The 25819-nt window shown below is 55.4% G+C and overlaps 1 protein-coding gene across 1 annotated transcript in view; it reads right to left on the reverse strand.

Moving 5' to 3' along the window:
- Positions 1-2267: 2267 nt before the first annotated feature.
- Positions 2268-25819, reverse strand: part of GRIK3 (glutamate ionotropic receptor kainate type subunit 3) — a 213491-nt gene continuing 189939 nt past the window's right edge. The window contains exons 11-16 of the mRNA XM_026516525.3: positions 25403-25626; positions 19932-20050; positions 17304-17521; positions 6035-6257; positions 5272-5522; positions 2268-2462 (exon numbers count right to left, since the gene is read on the reverse strand). Of these exons, the coding sequence (XP_026372310.2) occupies positions 2268-2462; positions 5272-5522; positions 6035-6257; positions 17304-17521; positions 19932-20050; positions 25403-25626 (1230 nt within the window). The remainder of the gene's footprint in view (positions 2463-5271; positions 5523-6034; positions 6258-17303; positions 17522-19931; positions 20051-25402; positions 25627-25819) is intronic.

Consider the following 25819-nt stretch of genomic DNA (forward strand, 5'->3'; position numbering starts at 1 on the left):
CGTGCATGCACACACACGCACTCATAAGCACACCCACTCGTGCACGCATGTATACATAGGTCTCCTCCCCAGGACTCCCGTAAGACATGGCTTCTTCTGTTTTTACATGTATAGGGCTCTGCTGCTCGTCCAGATTTGTCTCCCTCATCCCAGATTCACACACGTGTGTGCACACACACGTCAGAACCCAAAGGGTTCTATTATTGCGTGCCCTGGACTCTGTTTGATGTCCAAATCTGTCCCTCAGCCCCAGCCCCAAGAGCTCACGCACACACAGACACAGACACACACACACACACACACACACACACACGCAGATACACATGTATGCGCACTCCCACTCCCACACACAAGCTCACGACAGCATGGCTTCTCCTGTCATCACGTGTGTTGGCGACGCTGCACGTCCAGCTCTCTTCTCCCACCTCCCCAGCACACAGCCTGTTGGAGCTGCTGGGAGGGTGGGAACCAGCTGGTGTGGTCCTGTGGCTCACAGTTTGGAGGAGGAGTGGTATTTATCACATGAGCCCACTGTGATCTCCTGCTTTGGGAGTCCCTGGGGGAGCTAGAGATTATCCTTCACCCCAGCTGAGAAGGTCCTGGAGATCTAAACGTAGCTCTTCCCTAACCAGACTCCCCAGGCAGAAATAGGAGAGAGGTGGAAGGGGGATAATAGTGTCTTCTGGGTCCCCATCCGGAATCTCCAGGCTTCCCTCCCCTGCTCTGAGACTGCCCTCCGCCCTTGGCCATGGCAAGCCCTGCTGGTCCCATCGTACTCTCTTTAAGGACACTTTGCTCCTAACCCTTCCATGTCTCATTCTTTTTCTAGAATCTTAAAGTCACAGACTTCTAGACCATCCATCCTACCTAGCTGGAATGCACAGCTCATCTGGTCTGGCTCTCACTGGTACTCCATCTGCTACTTGCTGTACCCCCAAACCCCACTAGGTCCAAGCTGCTCTGGACAAGAGATTGGGGCCTAGAAGGCCTGTGTCTCTATGTGGGGTCTTTGGTTAATTCTCCAGGAGGCAGCTTTTCTTTCCCCATCCTTGGGACCTCTACGAGCTCTGATCTCCTGACCCTGAAACCTTCCTTTCCGGGGAGCTTCTTTAGATTTGGCAAGTCCAGGAGGCCAAGAGTTCTTTAGGGCCCCTCTGGCCTTCCCCATCTGCCCCAAAGTTAGCCCGTGTAGGACCTGGATCCCTCTTTTGAGTTGGGATGGTGATTTTCACTTTCTCTTCTCCTTCTAAGGTGACAGAAGGAGGTCAAGGTCAACTAGCCAGGAATGGGGAATTGCTGATGAATGGATGGCAAAGAGCCCAAGCTCTCAAATGCCACTAGGGTTTAGCAAGCAGCTCAGTAACCAGCAAAATAAGACCCAATGGCTCAAGGGCCTATGGGATTTCCATGAAATCCACTGTTCCTCTGGCTTCAAATATCGGCCAACTCTCTGGTCATCCTCTGTGAGAGATTCAAGAGGTCCTCTATCCTCTGGCCAGAAACTAGAAAATCTGCTCTGACCACTCCCCCATTTTATACTCCTGGAGACCTCCTTGAGGAATGGGAGCCAATAGGACATCGTCAGTAAGAATTCAAGATGGCGGCCTTTGTGCATTCTCCTCTCTCCCATACTCCAAACTCCTCTTTTCTTCTACGGTGCTCTCTGCCTTCAACTTTGCCAAGATGGGGGCTGCCATACATGGTGCCAACTTCAAGAGACCAGGACTATGTGAGCAACTCCTAAGGGATGGAGTCTTCCTTCTGCCCAAGACATGCGGGGTGGCCATCCCCCATCTTCAGCTCCCATTGGCAGCTACATTACAATCCTTAAGGTGCCCAAGGTTTGTGTCTCCGATCTCACGGTCATGACCCAGGAAGCCTGGGCCCATGGGGGAAGGAGAGGCAACATACGAGCTGTTTCCCATTTTCTTTGGCCTCTGCAGGGCCGTGGTAGAAACTTCTGACTGTCGAGGAGAGTTGAGGGGCAGGTGAGTTTGGCCTGAGAGAGGCATGTGCTTCCTTTGGCCTTGGTTGTCTCGGCTGGCAGCTTTAGAAACCCACAGGAGAAACGAGAGGCGAGTGAGGCCCAAGCAGCTGGCCTAGGGGCCTGCTGGTTTCCTGGGAGGTAAGGGCAGAGGGCTCCTGGCCCAGCAGGCAGGGAGCAGCTCTGGCCCCCAAGCCCAGCGTGGGCACAGGAGAGGTGCCTTTCAGTCTCCTTGCTTTCCTCTGCCCTGCCCCCAGGCCTTCGGTCCCCACCCCCCCTGTGCCTAGGGGAACACGGGGGCCAACGATGTGCTGCAGGCCATGCTGTCCTTGCCCGGAAGCCGGCGGTCGTTGAATGTGTGCATGTTGATGACCGCGTCAGTCTTGACCATCATGGGAGGCTGCGGCTTGTGCTTGACCCGACGCTGGCAGGTAAGGGAGAAACGGATCTCATCGGCTACGGTGCTGCAGAAGGAACGCTGGGGTGGGGTAGGAGGGCAAGGGGCACATGGGTGAGGCCCGGCCTTGCAACCCCAGCCAGCTCCTCCCCTTGCTCCCAAGGCTGCGCCAAGGCTGCCCATCTCTCACCTTTAGGCCACCCACCCTCAGCCCACTCAAGATGACCAGTTCGTGAGGCAGCCTACAGAGTGTTACGTTCTCGTTGCGAGACTTAGATAGAGCAGGTGGTATCGTCCTATCCCCATTTCACAGATGAGCAAACTGAGGTTCCAGTGGGCATGCACATTAAAGTTTGAGGAGCTGACCTGTCTTACTTTTCTCCATTAGATTCTGAGGACAGGAACCAGCCAGTTTCATCCCTGTTGGTCCAGCTCCCAGCACTAGGCCTGGCCCAGAGTCAGGCTTAAGAAACACCTGATGAATGTATGGGTAACCTTTCCCCCGGAAGGGCTTTCCACTAAGGACAGAATCACCACGCTCCCACACGGGACAGTCTGGCACGCTTCTCAAGGTGTGCAAGTGGGAGGCCGGTCCCTGCAGGGCAGCTGGGCAGCAGTGGCTTCTGGCCTGGGCCCCTATGAGTATATTGGAGAGGGACAGCAAAAGTACAGCTTTGCCTGTAGGTATCTGACAGCAGGGGCTCCTAGGAGACCCATGGCCAGACGCTGTCCTGTGGCTTGTCTGGAAGGCAGTGGAGGCTGTGGATGGCTCCATTTACGCAGTGAGGCCGGTGCCGGAGCGCCCAGGCAGCCGTGCACAGGCTGTGCAGGGCCGGGGAGTTCTCAATTCTGGCTCTGCCTCTTATCTGCTTTCCCTCTGAGATTCCCCTTGTCTGCCCACCAAACACAGAATGACATCCCTCTTCACCTGCTGTTATTCATTCTGAAAATATTTACTGAGGCCCTACTATGTGCCAGGCATACAGACGTGAAAAAGGCAGATAGGTCCCAGCCTTCAGGGAGCTTATGGTCTAGGATGTGATAGAGACAGGAAATAAACATGCGAACAAATAAATCACTTCAGAGCATGGTAACTGTTATTAAGAGAATAAAGCAATGGAATGAGATAGAGGGGCATCATGTGGGGGGGGCAGGTGGGGAAGGCTACTTGAGAGACAGCATTTCAGCCGAAACCTGAATGACCACAACATGCCAATAATATGGTGCTTGGGGAGGAAGAGCATTGCAGGGGCACAGAACAGCATGTGCAAAAGGCCTGGGGCTGAAATGTGTTTGGTGCATTAAGGACTAAAGAGGAGGCCAGTGTGTGTGGAGGAGAGTGAGGAAGGGGAGGGTGGGAAGGGGAAAGTCAGACAAGTGGGCCAGGACCAGATCTTGTATGCTTTTTGGTGGATTGTGGAGCTCCCTCCAATTGTAACGGGAATTCCTAAAGAATGTAGTTATTTTTTAACGTATTGTAATTTTTTTAGCCCTTCTTTATTATTGGACATCCGAGGGGGGGTTCCCCTCCAATCTCCTGTGTTAATGAACACTTCAGTGAATATCCTTGCAAATGAAACTGCATCTATCCTTGGCCACTTCCACTGGGTGCATTTCTAAAGGTAGACATTCACTGTCAAAATGTATGGCCACTTTTAAGACTGTCCACACTGCAAAGCTGCTTTCCAGAAACGTATGCACGGACTGCTCCCAGCAAGACTGGAGCGTGTCCCTTTCCTCATGCCCATGAGAACTGTGACACCAAGAATGATCTTTCCCCTTCCACTTTGCTGACTCTGGCTTACTGATTATAAAGGACCCCATTTCATTTCTGATGGATGTAAAAAGTGCCTGTTTTGAACGGTCCCCTCCACGGAGGACATACGTGCAGTCTCCTTCCACACTGGCCCTGTGTCCCTTTGAACTTCGTGAGAGGTGCCTCCCTCCAGCCCAGAGGCCCTCAACTCACATGCACATTGATTTTTTAAAAATTTTTATTTTCAAAAAATATTTTATTTATTCATTTGACAGAGAGAGAGAGAGAGAGCACAAGCAAGGGCAGAGGCAGGTAGAGGGAGAGGGAGAAGCAGGCTCCCCACTGAGCAGGGAGCCTGACGCGGGGCTTGATCACAGGACCTCAGGATCATGACCTGAGCCGAAGGCAGATGCTTAACCGACTGAGCCACCCGGGCGCCCTCATGTGCACGTTTAAACCACCCTGTAAGTACACTTTCTTAAGATACCAATGCCAGGCTCTGCCGCAGACCAATTAAAACAGTCTCTGGGAGCGAGGCCAGGGCATTAGCACTTAAAAAACTCTCTCCCTGTGATTCTAATTTGCTACCAGGACCCAGAAACACTGCTCAACCACACTTGAATTAATCAGATGGGTTGAGCAGAGTTCTACCGTCTGGATGCTTGGGCCAGACCTCTTAACATTCCTTTCTTTTTTAAACTTTTGATTATGGAAATTTCCAACTCTATGCAGAAGTAGAGAGAGCAGTATAATGAAGCCCCATGTAACCATCACCCAGCTTCAACAATTATCACCCTGGAGGGTCTTCTGCAGGCGAATGACATGGTGTGAATGAAGTGTTAAACAGGGAGCTGCCTGTGTTTGGAGAGCGGATGGGGGAGACGAGACAGGGAGGCCAGAGTGAAGGCTGTTGCATGGTCCAGCTGGAGAGGAGGGGGCTTGGCCTGGCCTGGAGCCAGAGTGCTAGGAATGTGTGCTCAGAGTCAGAGCAGAGGTGGGGCCGGCAGGCCTCCTGCTGGGGTGGAGGCAGGGTGGGCTGAGACACCAGGCGTGCCTGGGAGGTGTGAACCCAGCTCACACCCCGTGCTTCCCACTCCCTCCCTTCCCCGCGCGGCCCCCGTTCTTGAGGCTTACCTGCTCTCGCTCTGCTGTTTTGCGGAGCTTGTACACAAACTCGCCCACAGCCACCAGCACGGAGAGGACCAGCCCGGCGGCCAGGACGATGAAGATGCCCCCGATCTTCTGGATACCCAGGGCACTGGCCTCCTTGTTCTCCTCCTCGGGACACCCGCTGCCCCTCCACCACTTCTCCTTCATGATGTGCAGCTTGTCCTCCTCCTGCAGCTGCAGGATGGCGATGGTGATCTTGTCCCGGTACGGGGAGCCTGAGCAGGGGAGCGGGGGTCCGGCTGGCAGGGGCATTCAGTCCCTGCGCATGTGCGCCTGCCAGCACCCTGGTCAGCGCCCGCCACCACCACTAGCCTCTCCATAAGCTCCTAAAGGCCCCTCTTTGAATCTTTCTATGGTGTGTGGGTGGGAGCAAGCTCCTGATTTGGGGTGGGGAGTCTTGCCAAGGAGTCCCCGTCTCCATTGGCCCCTGGAAGGTCCCATGTATCGGGGCCGCATCAACAGCGGTGAGGTCAGAGAGAGCAGGCATGACCTCTGAACTGACCCCTCGCCTCTGCTTTGGCCCCAGCTCTCCTCTGCTTAGGCCCAGGCTGACCTCGCCAGGTTGTGACTCTACTCCTCTGTCTCTGGGTTGAAGAGATGTCACCTTTTGAGGCTCAATGGGATGAGCTGGGAAAGGGAGCAGGAGACGGTGTGCACGAGTGGCTATGGGGGCCCCGACCATCCTCTGTCCCCCAATCTCCCCACCCGCCCACCGCCCCTTGCTCACCCATGGGCGTGCCAATGCCGTAGCCCTTGGAGTCGATGAGGCCCCCGATCTGGGTGAGGTTGCAGTTCCTCTGAGTGACGTACTCGATGGTCGTGGACTCCATGAGCAGAGCGTAGTCTGCCGTCAGGGTCCTCTGGATACCCTCCTCGTTGTTCTTCACCAGCGCCGACGGCTTGCTGCTCATGAAGGCCCACATCTTCTCAAAGGTGGAGATCTTGGATTTCTGGGCCACCATGGGGGAGGGATGCACACAGTTACTGAGCACACAGGGGCCAAGCACCCCGCACCCCACTTAACAGGCCTCTGGTCCCTGAACTCTGTTTATAACCCTCCGAGGGAGGGAAGGCCACCCCTTGCTCAGCTGGGGAAACTGAGCCCCTGGCAGGAGAGGTCCCAAAACACACAGGTGGTAAGGGATGAAGCCAGGATTCAGACTCAGGCCCCCCTACCTAGAAACCCCTGGCTCTTTGCCGAGGCACGGTGGTTTTCAGACTGATTTAAAAAAAAAATACATTTTCTTTCTCTAACATTTATTAAAGGTTTCCATGTGCCCGCCCTGTTCTAAGAGCTTTATCTGCATTAACTCACTGATTTTTCAACAATCATAGGAGGGGGGTACCTCCCTTAGCCTCATTTTATAGAAACTGGAGCCATGGCTAGGTCCCTTGTCCGAGGTTACTCGGACACTAAGTAGCAAGGTTGGGCTCCCGACCCCGGCCATCTGGCTCTAGAGCCCATGTTCCCAACCACTTAGCTGCACTGCCTCACAGAAGACTCTGAGCATCGAGAGGGAGAGGTGGATGCCGATGAGAGCAAAGCTTGGTGGGTTCTGGGCCCCACTGTGCACTGTGTTCCACGGGAAGACGAGGGTTTCTGTCTATTGGACTCCACTAAGGAGCGGGGCGAGAAGTGGGGGGCTGTCGGAGCACGTGGTCGGTAGGCCCCTTATCTTCTTACTGTGATTGTCCCCAGAGCATCCCGGGCTGGACGCTGCTGTCTGAGCAGAACTAGCATCCCTAAGACGAGGCCCGGTGGGTGGGCTGCGGGGCTTATCCTGCCTGGCTGGGGAGGCTCAGAGAAGGCGCTGGGCCAGGAGAGGGGGTCGAGGTTGAACGTCCCCTGCTGCCTGAGGAGAATGGGCAGACCGGGGTGCATGGCATTCATGAGGTTTCTCGGGAAATGGTGGCCGGTCAGCTACCTGCTCCCAGCAGGGCATGGCCCTGCCCCACGGATCCCAGGGGAACAGGTGGCTCTGCAGGCCCCACTGTACCCGGCTGCTTCCAAGTCTAGCTGGGCCTGTCTGTGATGTCAGCCTGTCTGACTGGCACCCGGCCCAGCTCCGGTGTGCGTGACGGCATGGGTGTGCTTGCACCGGCTGGCGCAGGGCTGGGGGATGGGGAGGGGACGGGGAAGAAGCGGATCTACCAGCAGTCCGGGCAACGGGGACGGGGCTGGGAGGAAAGCGTATCTAGTGTTCTCCAGGGGCTTCCCAGCTCTGGCAAGGGTCGTCCTCTCCAAAACTGGCTCCCGGAGACCCAAGCATGCCTGGGGGAGCAGGGAGCCCTGAAGCGACAGGCAAGACCCCACTTGGAGTTTTATCAGAACCCAGAATCCATCAAGGGCCAGTCACGCCTCCTCTGGGCCTGGGGGCACCTTCATAGACAAGTAGCTACCGCACCACCTGCAAATTTATCTGCCTCAGAGCCGAAGGCCTGGAAGGGCTCACGCGCTTCCAGCTCGTGCCTGTCCTCAGCCAGGCTCCTTTCTGCCAGGCCCGTGTGCAACTACTCCACCGCCTGTTACTCTTGCCTCTTCAGCTCTTTTTAAACCCCTGCTCACCAGCTATGCCCTCTTGCCAGCTCCTCTTCCCCCCCAGCTCCTCCTCTGGCCCCAGATACACTCTCCTACTAGCTACGCTTGCCCTTAAAAACATTCCTGATTTCCAGCTTTTCTGACGCCTCACACATTTTCTAGATAATTTCTGATGTCCAGACTCTCCTTCTCTGGCTCCTTTGACCCCTCAGGGCCTTTCTCACTCTGTGCCTGTTCCCGACCAGGGTCACTGTGGTAGGCAGCTTCTATCCAAGCTTCCCTCCTGTTCCAACGATCCCTGTCTCTGGTGCTCACGCCCCCGTGCAATCCCCTTCCCTTGCATGTGGGCTGGACTGGCGACTTGCTTTGAAATGCCCCCCAGGGGGGATCGGATGTCACTTCTGAGATTAGATTACAGGAGACTGACACTCTTGCTCAGACTCTCTCTGGCTCTTCTCACTGGCTGCTCTGATGGCAGCCGGCTGCCATGCCGTGAGTTGCCCTGTGGAGAGGCCCACGTGGCCAGGAACAGAGAGGGCAGCCTCCAGCCAACAGTGAGCAGAGAACTGAAGCCCTCAGTCCAACCATGCAGGAGGAACTGAATGCCACCAACAGCCACGTGAGCGAGCTTGGAAGCAGAGCCTTGAAATGACTCCAGCCTTAGCCAATACCTTGACTGCCCCCTGTCCCAGACCCTGTGCAGAGACCCAGCTAAGCTGTGGTCCTTCCCGCCCCAGTGAGCTTATACTGCTGTTGCTTGAAGACACTAAGTTTCAGGTAATTCCCTGTGCAGCAAGAGGTAACTACTCTTACCCACGTACACGCAGAGGCTACTTCTGTGCCCTAAATAATTGTTTTTTCAGATAATCAGTTCCAATGATTCCTCTAATCAGATCATCCAAGTCCAATCCTCGCTGGTGCCAGGGACGCATGCTCCTCAGATACTCGGCCCTCGTGGTCACTATAACTCAGTACTGTTACCCCATCAGGGGCTCCAGCACCTCAGCTCTTTTCCACCCCAGTCTCTCCTGCCTTCTAAATTCTCCAATGGGAACCGGCGATTGATGATACCATCAGGGCTCCCCTTACGCGTCCTAATGCATACATCCAACCAACCATCCATCCATCCACCCATCCATCCATCCATCCATCCATCCCCTCATTCATCATGTTCATGTTCTCACCCACATATTACCTACACATTAATTCATTCAACTAACTACTCAACTATCCACCTAGCCTTTTACTTATTTATCCACCCACCCACCCATCCATCCATCCATCCATCCCCTCATTCATCATGTTCATGTTCTCACCCACATATTACCTACACATTAATTCATTCAACTAACTACTCAACTATCCACCTAGCCTTTTACTTATTTATCCATCCATCCATCCATCCATCCATCCATCCATCCACCCACCCACCCACCCACGCATCCATCCAGACTCTCCTTCTCTGGCTCCTTTTATCCCTCAGGACCTTTCTCACTCTGTGACTGTTCCTGCCCAGATTCACTGTGGTAGGAAGCTTCTATCCAAGCTTCTATCCTGCTCCTGCTTCTATCCAAGCAAATATCCTTCCATCCATCCATCCATCCATCCATCCATCCATCCATCCATCCATCCATCCACCTTTTTATTCATTATGTTCATGTTCTCACCCACATACTACTTACACACTAATTCATTCAACTAACCACTCAACTGTCCACCTAGCCTTTCACTTGTTTATCCAACCATCCATCCATCCATCCATCCATCCATCCATCCATCCATCCATCCACCTTTTTATTCATTATGTTCATGTTCTCACCCACATACTACTTACACACTAATTCATTCAACTAACCACTCAACTGTCCACCTAGCCTTTCACTTGTTCATCCATCCATCCAACCATCCATCCATCCAACCATCCATCCATCCATCCATCCATCCATCCATCCATCCATCCTCTCATCCATCATGTTCATGTTCTCACCCATATACTACCTATGTACTAATTGATTCAACTACACAACTATCCACCTAGCCTTTTACTTATTTGTCCATGCACTCATCTATGTATTCAACCACTCATCTATCTGTTCTCCTACCCATCTAACCATCACCCAACCATCCATCCACTTGTCCACCTCACCCATCTTACCCACTCCCTCTCCCATGAAGCCAGTCATCCACAAGTAAATCTCAAACACTGGCAAAAGTAACTTGACAATGAACCACTCAGGAAACCCTTGCCCCACTTCTTCTGTCTCAGAAAAGGATGTGAACTCCTCTTCTTTCTGCAAACTCCTCCCTGTATCCTCTCCCAACACCCCATTCCTCCTTTACACAGGCATGTCGAGCAGAAACAGAGTTCCGACACTGAAACATATGTTCTTTTCCACTAACACTCCACCACAAATGGAGACAGAAATTTCTTTTGGGGGTCGGGGGGCTGTTGAGGCTGAAGGCTTTGAGGAAGACACATAAAAGCCAGCAGGTAAAGGAATGCAATGAGGGAGATGGAAGGACCCCCAGAGAGCTCGGGCCAGTTGAGAGAAGAGCGTGAAGCTGGCTGTGATGCTGATTTCAAGTGGTTCTGCTCTCCCAGCTCCAGTGTCAACAAATTCACATCTCCACCAACTTTAGGCGGGTAGCTCTGAAATCCGTATCCCTAGAATGGCCACCAAATGGGCTTGTTCTGTATCTTGGGGCTCCCATGCTCAACCACATCCACTCATGGTCTCTGCTTCCCTTTAAGTTCCCTCCCGTCTTCCAGTGATGTTGTGATGCCAGGACACATCCCCAAAAAGCTCCCCTCTAGCAGAGCTGGTCTGAGGCAGGGAGGGATAGAGCCAGGGCCCCTACTGGAGTCTCGGGTCCCTCTCCCATCTCCTGGGCCTGGTCACCAGAGGCCTGAGTTCCTGTCACTGGCCTGAGCTATGATCACCACCCTGGGGAACGGAGTCCCACAGATCCTTGGCTCCCAGGTCATCCTGCCTGTCCCGGCTCCCGTGGCAACCTTAATAAGCATTGCTTCAGGGCCAGTCACCCAAATCAATTAATGGAATCGCTTGAAGCAGCCAATACAGGGCTACGTGCCAGGACGGAGAGGCTTTTTTTATCAGTAAAATTGGCAAGAAAGTAAGTTTCAGGCTCACGACTTTCAATTCCAGCCTCCTCAAAGAAGTAAATTGATTTTCCCCGACTGAAGATACTTAATCTTGAGAATTTAACATTTCTGTACAAGAAAAATGTATATAGGTATATATATAAATATATAACAATTTCAAAGGGAGCTGAATCCCGGGGAACGTGTGCAGAGAGGCAGTGGCAATGTGATTCCATGCGAGACCTTGGGTATTTTCCATGGTGGAAAGGGGACCTTTCCTCAAATTAATTGGCTTGCTTATCCCTGGGTGTGGAGGCTTCGGCCTTATCAGATCCACATACTCGAGCAGTTAATCATGTCTCTGGGATTATTTCCGTGGGGACCAGGCAGCCTCCCTGAGCCGGCTGCCTCTGCGTGCCACCGCAGCCCATGATGCCAGGACAGACCCGCTGACCCTCCAGTCCAGCTGCTGTTGGCACGTGCCCCCTGAGGCTTGTGTGCGTGTGTGCAGGGCTGGGGAGGGGCTGCAGGCTGGCTCCTGCAGGGGAGCCTGGAGGTGAGGGCTGCAGGCTAGGGATGGAGGCAGCCAGAGGAGTCAGCTCTGCTGCTTGGGACTCTGGTGTCACGCCAACCTGGGTTCAAAGGCCAGCTCCTTCTGCGGCCACAGGACAGTGGACGTCACATCTCTGAGCCTCATTTTCCACATCTGTAAAATGGGAGTTAGCTGAGCACAGAGCTCGGTCCCTAGGAAGTGCTGGACTAGTGGCTGACATCGTTATTTCTCTCTGTTTTCTCATTTGGAAACGGGATAATCATTTCTACGGTGCTGAGTTTCTACAGAAATTAAGTGACACAATGCCTGGGGTAGAAAACCCTCGTGCTGTCAGGGGCCGGGGCGGGCACTGTAAATACGGAAGGAGAGAACGCTGAGTGGAATTCTGAGAGACTGGGAAAGCTGTTGCCTCTTGGCTCCCACAACTGTTGCTCAGCAGGAGAGCAGCTCCGTGATGCCAGATCCTTCACATTTTCAAGAAGCTGGAAATGTGAATTTTTTAAATGCAAAAATCTCTCAATTTTAAAATGCTGGCAACTCACGTAAGAAAATGTAAGCAATGTCTGGTCCCCAAAACCGTGTCTGGGGGCTGAGCAGGCCTGGGTAGCACCACTTTCAACAACAAACAATGAGAACGGCTAACACTTCTTACAGTGTGTGCTCCGTGTCAGGCGCTAGGCTGTTACTCTGTTAAGCCGTTTACGTGAATTATCCCACTTCCTTGTCTCAAGAACTCTGCGAGGTGGGTACTCTTATCAGACCCATTCCATAGAAAGGCACAGAGCGGTCTTCAGTCACTCGAGGGTTCGGTCACTTCCCCTCACCACTGGCCCAGCCCGGCACCTGTCCCTGTTCCTCTGCCTGCCCTCCCTTGGTCTCTTCCATTCTGGGGATCTCGGGGCTCCTCCCAAAGTCTCAGCTCTGTGCAGAGGCGGCCATCCAGTGGGAGGCACTGAGGTCCTTCACAGAGCCCATGGTCCCCCATCTGGAAGGACTTGGAGGAAGGGAGATTCTCCAGGTGTCTACTGGCTGCTCTCTCTCTAAAGTGCTCTAGCTAAGTCCTTCGGGGACTATAGGGCAAAAGGAGAAAAGGGTCCAGCCTGCTTCCGAGTCTTCTGGGTCCGCCAGCTGGAGGCGCGTCTGCCTTGAGTGCTCGTGTGCCGTGCGCTGCGCTAACCACCGTACGTCCACTAGCGCGCGGCGTCCTCTCGCTCACTGCCGCGTGGTGGGAATCCGTGTCTGTGGCATCCAGGTGAACAAATTGAGGCTCGGAGAAATAAAGGGACTTACCCCAGGTCACCCAGCAGAGCCCACACCCAAGACTCAAGTCCGGGTCTGTCTGACTTTCAAGACTGGTGGGACCTGGCCGCGCCAGGCTGCATGGGACTGAATCGTGCCCGGCCCCTGCATCTTGGGGGCCCTGCTTCTGCTTGACGGCAGGGCTCTGAGTCCAGACCGGCCAGCAGATGGGTCAGGAGAAACTGGAACTGAGATGGGGTGAGCCTTCCAGCTCAGGGAAGTGTCTCCTGAGCAACTGGAGGATGGGGCGTTGGACCGGAAGGTCTCTCCAGGCACTTTCCAGGCTCCGTGGCTAGGGCCGGACAAGGCTGTGCAAGGGGGTGGGGAGCTTGACGATGCTGGAGCCCCGGGGAGCCTGGGATTCTTGGGCCCCAGTTCTGGTCTCTTCCCTGAGCGGTGGTCCCTCACCCACAGTCCCTTCCGCCATGATGCACCCCCCCCCCCAACTGCAACACTGAAGGGGGCGAAATCCTTGGAGAAGCCGTCTTCCAGCAGCCTCTCCCTTCAAAGCTGCACAATGAACACGCTTCCCCAATGTTCTCCTTTACATTTTGCCTACATATTTTTACAGCCAAACAGTGCTTTCAAAGACTTCCTTTTTCATCTCCTAATTAATTTTTATCTTCCCAGACGGAGGGAGGACAGCACGGGAAACGCTGTTTGTGATGTCTGCTGCTCCCCGACAACTCTCCAAATGAAATTTCCTTTGGAACACCGGGGCACCTGAAGCTGTGCGTCTCCCAGGCTGCGGGGTGGGGGCGTGGGTTCTGGCGCCCCCCAGCCCCGCCGCCCAGAGCCTGACATCCTGCTTCCTGCTGCCGCCTCTGGACAGGAGTGGGTTCTCTCCCTTCAGTTTTCCCCTCAGCCAACGGGCTCTGCCCGAGGGGCTGCAGTCTAACCAGGAACACCCGCTAACCACCGAAATGAAGTTCCCTGCCCCGCCCTCCAGGATGCTCGGGGCGCCACCCGTCCTTAGCACGTCTCCTGCATCTGCTCCAGTTGGCTCCTGCCACCCCTTTATTCCATCCCTTCATTCAGCGAAGGCGGCCACTCGACGTGTATCCTGCGAGCAGCTACGCCTGATGCGGCAGGACCGTTTGGGCCGAGGCTACTGGCTGTGGCCTGGCTCTTCCCCCACCAACTCCCAGACTGTGGCTGGCTCCTTCCAGAAGCCGCAGGCACACAGGGACAGAAAGCGCGGACGCCAGTGTCAGACCACCGGGGTTCAAATCCCAGCTCTGCATTTCACTAGCTGTCATTCGCAGGCGAGTCCGTGTGAACTCGGGTCACTTTGGAGCCTACCTTCCTGGGGAGTCAGATGGAGACGAATGATAATAATGGTCTCTACAGCCTGGGGTTGCTGTGAGGGCGACATGCGTGAATGCGGGTCAAGTGCCCGAACGTGGCCGGCACCGGGTAAGTGCTCGACAAATGTTACTACCACCGACCTGGCCAATGTCTCTACACCGGAAGCTGATCCCTGTTCTACCCTAGTGCCACATCCCCTTACAGCCAGCGGGGAGGACTAGCCCTGTGGGAGACCCTGGCGTGACCGTGGGGCAGGGTGCTGCGTGTGCACACAGAATTACGTGACCTTGTGTCGTGCTTCCAGCACTGATCTGCTGTGTGCTCACGGGCAAACCACCCACCCTCTCTGTTTTTCCAGATGAAACTCAGGTTTCCTTCCAGCTCTAACTTGAAAGTGATAATGAGTAGGCTACCCCCTCACGGCGGCGGGGGGTGGTAGGGGGGAGGTGTGACTGGGAAGTCCAGCTATGGAGGGTGGGGGGCGCTGGTAGGGTGCGGAGGAAGGAAGCTTGTCCATGGAGCTTCCAGGTGGGTGCTGTGCTTCTGACTCATGATCTGAGGTGGGGTTCATATCCCCCCATTCCAGCTCCTCTCTGCCTGCAAAGCGGTCCCATTGCCGCTGTCAGTGAAAGGGAGCCTGGGCTCCAAGAGCATCACTTGAATTCAAGCAGGAGACAATGCAGCCAGGCGTCCAGGGGAATTAACTGGTGGTCAGGAGAGCAGGAAAGCGGGGTCAGTTCCGCAGGGTGATGCGCAGTGGCTGTTTCTGGCCAGGAGCCCTTGTGAGCATGGGCCCCGTGCCCCAGCATCCCAGCTGGGTGACAGCATCTGGGTCCCTCCTCTGCTCTCCTCGCTGCACCGTTTGCAGGGAAGGTGCGTGAGGGCGAAGCAGGCTGCCGGAGGTGCTGCTTGATGCTGAGGACAGCGGCTCGGTGGGGAGCTGGAACTAGGCTCTTGGAAGCCAATCTGAGCATCTTAGCGGGGAGGGAGGCAAGGGCGTGCGATCTGCGGCAACGAGCCTGCATCAGGCTTATTTATGCCACTTCCCTTGGATCGGGAGCCCTGCTTCGAGATGGGCTCATGTGTAATGCATGAGAGATGCTCTGGCACAAAGGGCTGGGCCGCAGCCTGGGGACAGGCACGAGCAGGCACGCTTGCACGAGCACACACACACACACATGCACGCACCATTACACGCACATGCAGACACATGCACGCAGGGGCCATCACACACACACACATGCCATTACACATACAGATGCAGGGGCTATGACACCCAGGGACGCCCATCCCCCCACGCTCACCTGTCTGGATACACCCACGGGCACATTCAGGCAGACAGACACACGTATAATCTCCATGTCCAGACGCATATAACCTTTACACACTCACAGGCACACATCCATATGCCCAGAGCACGGAGATGCACACACACGCCTTGCCAGCAACTACAGATTTTTGCAAATACTCATGTCCAAGCACCAAGACACACATATACCTGCAGACTTGGTACACGGGCGCCCGTGTGTCCACGTGCACACCGAAATGCATGTTTCCGTGGCTTACGTACTGCAGCACACACGCAGGCGAACACATACTCATGTACTGCTCACACTCACGAACACACAGCCAGGGTGCCGGAGAGTTCTACCGTGCCTGTGACAATGCTTTGATCCGCCCCAAATGCACAATAGTGACTGCTCAGGAAGGCCACATGGGCCACTTCTCGGTGGCAGCAGCAATGTCACAGGAGCGGAGCCCCTTTCCTCTCTCTCTCTCTCCTCTTCGCTAAACGTCTGTTTCCACCCTCAAGGAAGGTCACAGGGAGGCCAGGGGAGGGGAGAGTGCTGGTGGGGCTCCGGTGCACAGGAGGGAGAGGCTTTCCCTCCCAGTCCTCTCCTTCTGTCCCCTCTCCTCCCTCAGGCCCGGCTGGAGGCTCAGGCCATCCCTCCTCCGGCTCAGCCTGGAAGGAGCCCAGAGCTGGGGGATGTGGAACCAGGGCCCAGGCTTCCAAGTGACTAATAAATAAATAAATGGAGGAAGGGACCCATGGCCCCCGAGTTCCCGAATCCTGACCATTTGGGAGAGACCATGAGAACAGAGGTTCTCAGTGTGGCCCCTGGACCAGTAGCAGCAGCAGCACCTGGGAACTCACTAGAAACGCACATTCTTGGCCCTGCCCCAGACCTACTAAACCCAGAGGGTGGGGCCCAGGAATCTGGGTTTTCCCCAGCCTCCCAGATGATTGGGGTGCGCACTCAAGTCTGAGAACCATCGCCTAGCACCTGGGCTTTTGGAGGAAGGCAGACCAGGCCCTTCAGCTGTGAGTTCTTGGACAACCGGCTTCATCACTCCGAGCCTCAGTTGCTATCTGCGTAAAGTGGGAATAATTGCAGTGCCCATTTCACAGGACTGGTCACGAAGATTCAGTGAGGCCAAGCCATTAGTCTGGCCAGCTGTGAACTCTTGGTGGTGGTAGGTCTTGTGATTTTTACTTTCATTTCCAGAAGGACATTTACCGGTTCTCAGGGTCCGTCAGTCTCCTAAACCCAGCTACTCTAGTCGGTGAAAAACCTCGGGGAACAACACCATCCAAAGCAGGAGGAGCAGGAAAGCCCTGGTCAGATCCCTATCAGAACAGTAACCCTAGCAGGTGACGGAGGCTTGATCCAACCCCCGCAGTCCAAGAGTGTAACGAGCGAAGAAATGTTCATGAACGCTTTTTCAAGTCTGAACCTCCTCCCTTCCTTGAAGGATGTGTCCCCTGCTGCCCTCTCAGTGGTGGAGAGGTCACGGCCAAGGGCAGGCCAGGCTCTTGAGACATGGACGCCACGGAGACCTTAAGCCAAGGCCAGGGAGCCCACTGGCTCCCACACCTGTTTGTGCGTCTGGGCCACGCTTCTCCTTCCCACTTTTCCAGCCTCATCCTTCCCCCTGTCCTTCTCTGAGGATTGAAGAAAACAGCACATTTACCCTGCTTGTCCCAGGTATGAAGATGTGTAGGTCCTGTGCTGGGACCAACTCTGGAGGCCATAGCCTCATCGAAGCTCCCCAAAGCCAACTGGTCTCAAACAGGAAGGGATGGCCTGAGCCCTGGGGATTCCCGGCCCATTGATGCTGTGAAGTTAGGGGCGGACAGCGAAGGGTGTGGGAGGGTCAGCTCGTGGCACTGCAAGAGAGGGAGAGGGTCTCACCTTGAAGAAGGTCATGGTGGCCCCGTCCTTGACAGCCCCGTACTCGATTTTGGTTTGCTTGGCCAGGTCATCAGCAGAGTCGATGGGCGATTCCATGCGCTCCACGGTGAGAAAGGCAGCCAGGTTGGCCGTGTAGGAGGAGATGATGATGAGCGTGAAGAACCACCAGATGCCCCCGATGATGCGCGTGGACAGGGCTTTGGGCATGAGTTCAGACCCTGGGAGAACAGAGAAGGCAGGTGGGCCCTGACACGGTCTAGGGCTGCTCAGCCCCCTCTGAGTAACAGACCCCACTGGTAATCTAGTATCAGCTCAGCAGAGGTTCTCAGTGCACCCCCGGACCAGCAGCGGCAGCAGCAACCTCTGGGAGCGTGTTAGCGACGCACATTCTCAGCCCCCTTCCCTGGCCCTACTGAGGGGTGGGGCCAGCAATCTGGGTTTCGGAAGCCCTCCAGGTGGTTCCGGTGCAGCCTGGAATTTCAGAACCACTGCTCTAGAACCACACGCCCGCGCACGTTTCTCCGGCTCGTCAGCCCCTGTCGTCTCTGGTTCGGAACACCTGGGAGTAGAAACCCCAGGGCTCTGCACTGACTCCCGCTCCCGACTCTGTGATTGTGCCAGACGCTTCCCCTGTCTGGGACCCGGCAAAGCCCGGAGACTCATCCTTGCTCTGTCCCAGCCTCCCCCGAATACCGTGAGGCTGCGGCGATGTCATTGCAGAAAGTGTGTTGCAAATACGGGCGGTACAAACACAGATTGTCTGCTGGTGCTTTGCAGGAGGAGAAAAATCAACATTTTTGAAGCTCGTTGCCGAAATAGATCACTCTTCCTCCCCGACCTTGGGTGTGGAGCACAATTCAGATGAAACCTTCTAACTGAAGTAATTAACTAGGCGGCTTTCAAGAGATTTAAATAGCAAGTGACTCCTGAACTTTCCAGAATATTTGGACCTGCCATCTGAAAAGTGTCTGCTTTGATATGGATGATTTTTTTTTCCTCCATGAAATCACTCAAAGGAGAGTTTTTCAAATACATAACTATTTTTCTCCCTCCTAATCAAAACCTTGTAGGGGAATACATCGGGGGGGGGGCTTTGAATAGCGCCGGGGGGAGGGCAAGGAGAAGTGATTACTGCACTGGGGGGCCGCCAAGTCTTTCCCAACTGTCACTGAGAAAGGATAATGGACAAAGAAGCAGGTGAGGCTTCAGGACACTCATCGGTAGTGGGGACAGGAAGAGACTTTCTCGTGGAAAGCCGCCTGTCGCTTCCCAGCTCTGGGGACCACTGAGGCTCCTCAGGCTCCCCTCCCCACCCCGCCACACGCAGCCTCACCCACCTGCTCCCCCCACCCCCAGATTGGACTAGGGCTAGAGCTGCCCCCCCCCCCCAAGAAGAGAAGGACTTGTTGGCCTGGTGGACTGGGCCAGGCTCGGCTGGATGGCTACCCAGGCCCCTGGGCTGGCCTCTGTCATGGCTGGGAGATCGCTCGAGCTGGGGAGTTGGGGGCAGATTTCTCTCTCCTCTTCCTCCTTCATTCCAGCGCCCAGCCCAGGGACACGCTGGGATAATAGCGTTCATTTGGCCTTTGCTGATGGATGTCTACTGAGGGCCAGGGTTTGGCCTGGGCCTTGAGAACACATGCAGGTGAGTGAGGGACAGGGAATTCTTGGCCCCTTGGATCTCCTTCCCCTCCTTGCCCCCTTGTCACCCACTGTTCCTTAGTGGGATCCTAATATAGGCAGAGACTTTGGTTCGACCCCCATCCTCCTATCCCATTCCTGGAGTTAAGAGGCTCTGGACATGTGACGCGACAGGCAGAAACAATGAGCTCGTGGCTGCTGCCCAGCAAGGCTTGGGGGCGGTTTCCTCAGGGAGGAGGGCTACTCTCCCGGCACCTGCCCTTCGGCTCATGGTGTTTCTGCAGCCAGTGCGGGTGCTCTGCTCTCTGAGACATTTGAGCAGCTGTGGAGCTGGCCAAAGGGTAGGCCACCAGGCCAGGGTCTGGGGCAATATACCAGCCCTCCCTCTAGAGGGCATCAGAAAACGCTGTCCTTCTGTGCATACCATCCCTGATGCACTCAGGCTGATATCCCCACCTCACTCCCAGGCACCCCATGGCCAGGTGGTCACCGAGTCCTGTCCCTGCTACATCAAGTTCTTGGAGTCCATCTCTGTCCTCTACCCCCATGGCCACAATCCCGGTTCAAGTCTCATCCTCTCATTTCTGCAATGGCTTCCTACCCAGCCTCCCTGCCTCCAGTCTCCCCCATCCTCTGCTCAACTGGACCCAGCCAGTGTCTAAGGTGATGGGGCCATCAGTGGGGTTGGCCCCAGCAAGCAGGATGCTGGATGTCCGCCGCAGCTGGAGGAGGAGAGGTTAGGGCTGAGCCCGGCATGTCACGGGGGAGATGGCTTTAGCCTCAGACCCCAAGCCAGTCCGGCCACAGGACGGGGGGGAGGACGGGGACCTGGGACAAGTGTACACCCCCAAGTCTCCAGGGGTCTCCAACCTGCTGGCAGCTCAGCAGGTCTGAGGCTGCCCTGGAGGCTGGGTGGGCTTTGCTGACTCCAGAGAGGAGGCACCCCCACCCCTGGAGAGGAGAGCCCCGGGGAGAGAGGGCACCTACCTTGCTGCATCAAGGACCCCATCCCGAACCAGAAGCTGTTGAGCAGAGTGAAGTTGTTTTCTACCACCTCAGAGCCGGGGTTGCAGGGATGAGCATCGTACCACTCGTAAGGGCTGAACCTGCAGCGGGGAGAGGGGAGCGGTGGGGCGGGCTGCGGAGAGTCGGGAGGGAAAGGGGCCCGTGCCACGGCGGCTGCCTGCTTAGCAGACGTCGATGTGCTACGTTAGCACCGATTTACTTAGTGTTCTGCTGGGGAGGCAGGGAATGGGGATGAGGGCCATTCTGCCTCTTGTTCTTGATTGTTACTGCCCTTTTCTGGTTGTAAAAGTAATTCCGCAGCATCTCTTAAAATTAAAAGCGCACATGCCCTTCAACCTAGCAATTCCGCGACTCATTATCCAGCCGAGAAACAACGCCCGTACACGAGCATAAAGAGAAGTGCGCGGGGCTGTTTATCAAGGCATTGTTTGTAATAGCGGAAAACTGCAAACAGCCTAAATGTCCTTCAACAGCAAAACGATGAAGCAAACTCCGTCAGAAGCGCGCGCCGCCGCGTCCCACGGCGCAGAGCAGAGAACGAGAGGTGTCTGGATGTACTGACAGGGAAAGATCTTCCACCCGTACTGTTTGGTTAAAAAAAAAAAAAAAGTGATGAAAAATAAGAACAATATGATCACATTTATATAAATAGATTCCTAAAGAGAGAGCTCTACGCCTCTTGACGTGTGTGTGTATACAAACATGTTGGAAGAGTCTGGAAAGACTGCGATCTAAAAATACCAGCGTTTACCTCTGGGGAGGGGAGTTAGGGGGGCGGCAGGAATTTCAGGGCAGCCTGTTGCTTTACGTGGATTAGATGGATTTTTAAAAGTGAGAATGGGCTTTTCCATTACTTGTATACTTAAAATGGAAAAAAGCAGAACATACGCTTCATAAAATAGTCAAACGGTAGAGAAGAAAACAATGAAAAAGCACAAGTACTCCGGGATCCCACCCCCGGCGAGAACAATGTGTTACATAATTGTGCAGATTTTTCTCTCTGAATATACAAATATCTGTATGACAGGGCACAATTGTTCCTTAAAGCCCCCCACTGCCTTCTAAGGAAGAGAAGTCCTGATAACCGGAGGGATCTTTGTTTGCCGCACGAATTCCAGGCGAGGAAGCTAGAGAGCTCTGGGGAGATTGGGAGACGCTGGGGAGAGCCCCCGAGAGGCTGGCGTGGGGGAGGATGCTGAGATGACAGGCCCAGAAGGAGAGGCACGTCCAGCAGAATTTTGTTTTGCTTTTTAATGTATGATATGCTTTCAGTAGGATATTGTCACTCTTCCATCCCCCTTTTAAAAGCTTTAATAAATTACACATTGATCACCAAAGCTCGCGTGAGAAGAATTTTGTTTTCACAAAGTGGGAAGATGCCACACAGATGACATTTTGAAGTGAGGCTTCAAACCAAGACGGGGATATTCAAAGGGAATGACCACGAACTGGCTAGAGGCTCTACAAATCTACAAGGAGGAGATAAAGGCTGAAGAGAGGAGAGGCGGAGGCTGCTATGGGAAGCTTCTGGAGAAAGCCTCGGGAGAGCAGTGCATTCAGCGGTCCCCGCATTCCCCCTGTGAAGTTCTGGGAGAGGGGTGTCCGCGGGACTGCCGAGGGAGCTGGTGGGCCCTTCCCGGGGGTCTGGCAGGTGGGGGTCAGGCTGACGCGTGCCTCCCAGGTGCACGCAGGAGGGGGAGTCCCTGCTGCGGTACATTGGCCCAAACGCCCAGACACAGCCAGGTGTAAGGACACTGGGCCAACAGTGTTTCCCTGGACCCGATGGGCCCAAGCAGAAGAGAGATCCAGCCCAGCTGCACCTTGAGTCCTGTCCGAGAAGGGCAACAGGACTGTGACAGGGAGAGGCCATGCGGCAGGGGCTGCTGGGAGGCCACGTGCTGATTGGGGGAGCAGACCAACCAGAGGTCTGATGTGGGAACAAAGGTAGAGATGTCGAGGACTCTACTGGACTCAACCTTCTAATTTCTGAATTGGAACAGTGTTTGCGATTAGAGAGAAACCTGGGGTTTCTGTGACCTGGAAGCGAGCCAAAAAGTGACAGACCCTGGCCAGACTTTCACGGGGCAAGGAGAGCCTCAGCTTTGAGCACACTGGAAGGTTGGGGGTGGGGGGAGACACAGTGAAGATGATTTCGGGTAAGACCTCACAAGCCCTGCGTGTCTTACACACGTACACGATACCTGTGACCGGTTTTAAACACAAGAAAATGTCCTACCGTAGTGCTACCTAGAGCTTGGACTTTTCACTTAATAAGTCACCAGCCTCCTTCCAGATCTGTTCTTCCAGATCTGCCTTACTCTTGCAACTACTTCAGAGAGTGTTTTCAACCCCTCTCTGTGGCCGGTGCTTGGCCCGTCCCCGTCCCCCACTGTCGCACACTGTGCCAGAAGAAACAGCCCTGGGGACACCTCCATGGGCACCCGTGCCGAAGGGCAGCCCTATCCTCTTAGGAGAGGCTCTCTAGATTTGGGGGGACTGTAACATGGGGTTCAGTGGTGACTTTCAAGAGGATAAATTCCCAGGGGTGGACCTGCTTCTCATGATCAAACTGCCTGGCTCTAGAACGGGCCTCTCGGTCATCAAGTGCCGCAAGGACCCAGCTCCTCGCTACCCCTTGAGGTGGACAGTGCAACGGGGGCCCGTTTTACAGACGGGGAGGTGGTTTGGAGCAGTCAGGGGAGGGCGCCCCTGCAGTCAGGGAGCTGGAGGGTCCCGACTCTAACCCCAAGGCCACAGGGGAGAACAGGGGCGGGCTGCATGCTGGACAGTAAGGAAGATGCCACCGGAGTTAGTGACGGATCTTGGATTCATGGCTCGCAGCTGCAAAGCACCGTCAGTCTTGCACGTAGGTGGGAGCTAGTAGAGGCCGACCTAGCGATACTCGGTCTCCAGTCATGGGAGAAGCTGACGTCCAGCCCCAGTGACAGGTGTAGACGGAGCACCGGCTGGCTGGGACCATCTCTTCCCCGGGATGCTGATCTGCCCCAGATGTGACGGGACTGTGACCCCCAGGAGCTGGCGGGGCGGGCAGCTCACCCTCAGCCCGGCCTCCGGGATCAGGCATGTAGGATCATCTTCTTGCCGTCAGCGCCAACTGTCCTGCTCTCCGTGGTGAGAACGCACCCTCTCTCCCTCCTTCTGTCTTCCTACCTCTCCAGGCATAAAGCAGACTGTGCCGGTGGCAGAGAAAGGCCTTGGTCAATGCGTGGACTCCTGGTGCTAGACAGACCCAGGCCAGGCCAGGCCAGTTTGCAAGACAGCCAGCCCTGTACCTGCCACGGCTGCCCTGCGGGGGCCCGGGCCCCACCCACGCTTCGCCGACCCCATCTCTCGGGCAGCAGCGTCCAGCTCTCCAGCTGCCAGCATGGAGTGGTAAGAAGGACACAGGCCACACGGAAGGGGACAGAGGGCCACAGCCACCCTAGAGATGTGCGGTGCTCGACTCTGACTGCGTCAGAAGAAAAGCGAGTTAGTGGCTACCTATAAAAGCCACAGGTGTCACATAAAAAACCTGAGTCTCTCTCTAAACACCATGAACGCTGCAGCACCGGCCCCACATTCCTGCCGAGCGCCGTCTCTGGCCAGGTGTGTGTCCTCCAGGCCGCTGCGGGCTCTCCCCCTCCCCACCTCCTCTCCCTCACGCTTCCTGTCTGGCCCCGTGGGCACCTGTGCGCGCTACCCCGATTTCAAATGGACAATGTCTTGCTCGGGAGTCCGGCTCTGTAAGGACAAGCTTTCTGACCTTGGGCACTGGCTGAGCTTCCCTGAGCCTCATCTGCTGCTTCTGTGAAGTGGGGAGAACTAGCCCCACCTCACGGGGCCTTTGTAAGGATGAGAAGGAGTGGGTATGAATTACGTGTTACGTATATGATAATTGTACTATGACGCTACTCATGGCCCTGTGGCCAGGTCCCTTGTCCCTTTCCTGTCCCCTCAGGTGTCCTGGGTCATTCCAGCAGCTACAGAAGTCCCATCTCTTCCAGAGAGTTTTCCCAGCCGAACCTGGGGAAGGAGGCCCCTACCGTCCCTGTCAGGAGGCAGGAGGTGAGAAGCAGGCTGAAAGGCCAGGAGTCGGAGGGGGACTGGCTGCACATCAGAGTCATGCTGGAGAAGCTGGAGCTGTTTTCCAGGGGGAGGGGAGCCCAGAGCGGGCTGGAGCTGCTAAAATTATGGCAAGAGCTCTGGAGAGTGGCTCCTGCTTTCAAAGGCTTGTTAGGCCGTTAGAGGAAGAGGCGTAATGAAGGTCTCTCCCGCAGGCTGGGCTGCGGCGGGCCAGAGCAGGCAGGCGGCACCCGCCAGCTGGCCAGCGAGGGTTTCGGAGACAGGACAATTTCATCCCTCACATCCTTCCCTTTGGTCTCTCTCTGTGTGGGAGGAGGGGACGAAAGGGGGCAGAGTGGGAGGAAGGCTTTCAAAGAAGACTCAGGAGAAAATAAGGCCCAAACACGAAGTCCTTGGATCTCAGATTGCCTCTCCAGAGAAGTCTCTCTTTGCACCTTGTTAGGATTTAGAGAAAAAAGAACAGAGGCAGGGACTGGGGCTGGAGCCTGGAAGGAGGGGGCAGAGGGCCCAGGGCCCAGGAGCCAGCACCTTGGGGCCAGGGCAAAGGACAAATGTCTAGGTGGCCAGGGATGTGGATTACAGATAGAACCCTAGGTGATGGAGTTCAAATGCCCGTCACTTGTTGCTAGGATGGCCTCGGTGAGCCTCAGATGTCTCCCTTTCAGGGAGGTGGGGGGCTGAGAGAATTATGTCACATAATGCCTATAAAGCACAGAGCACGGTGCTTGGCAAACACCAGGTGCTCAGCAAACACCAAGCCAAACCTGTGCCCTAGTGAGCTCCTCCCACCATCCACCAGCAAGTATGTGTGTTGCGTCTCCTTCGTGCGAACAACCGAACATGCTAGGGGGTTGCCAGCGTGTGTTACGGGCAGGGATGTACGTGCCGAGTGTTTGCACGTGTGCACGTGTGTGTTTATATGGCACGATTCCTCCTGCTGTGTGGACCGAGCAGACAGTCTGTTTTCCACATTTCAGTCCACTCGCTGGACCACGCAATGGACTTAAGTCTGTTGTCCTGGGAGCCTGGCCCAGGGGGTGCAGCTCCGGGCAATGACTTAACCTCTCCAAGCCTGCTCACAGGGCCTGGGATATGACTGCTGCCTCCCGGTCATGGACAAGGACCAGGGGAAGACCTGGGGGATTCAAGCTCGGGGCAGGGGGAGGCGGGTGTAAGGAATGTTCCTCGAGGGATGTAAAGGAATCTGGCCTCAGCGACAGAGAGAAGAGCAGCCGCAGCAGTGGCCTGACCCGGGGCCTTCTCTGCTAAGGACTGACGAGGTGGGGACCCGTCCGGCTCCCTGAAGCCCCGACCTTGGGCCAGCACTCCGGCCAAGGCACGGCCCTTACCTGGCAATGACAAAGAGGACACAGCTGACCCCCAGGTAGGCGAGGAGCACGTACATCCAGATGTCTGGGGACAGGGGGTTGAGGAAGGAGAAGACACTGGGGTTGGTGCCGTTGGGCTTTCGATACAGGATGCTCACTCCAAGCGTCATGAAGGGCTTGGAGAAGTCGATGGCCTTCTCGCGGACATGGGTGATGGTCAGGGGGGCCACGGCCAGATCCGCCTTCTGCGATGAGAGAGACACACACAGACAGGCATGAGCAAAGCCTCAGACTAGCAGGGGACAGGCACCTCTTCTTGGGGGAGGGGAGGCAAGGGAGTGGAGTCCATTTCCAGGGCCTTGGGGTCACTTGACAGCTCCTTCTCCTGTGCCAGGCCATGCCCAGCGTGCTGGGGAGACAGAGACGGATGAGACTGAA

This window comes from Ursus arctos, unplaced genomic scaffold (genome assembly GCF_023065955.2).
Source record: "Ursus arctos isolate Adak ecotype North America unplaced genomic scaffold, UrsArc2.0 scaffold_32, whole genome shotgun sequence".
NCBI classification, from domain to species: Eukaryota; Metazoa; Chordata; class Mammalia; order Carnivora; family Ursidae; genus Ursus; species Ursus arctos.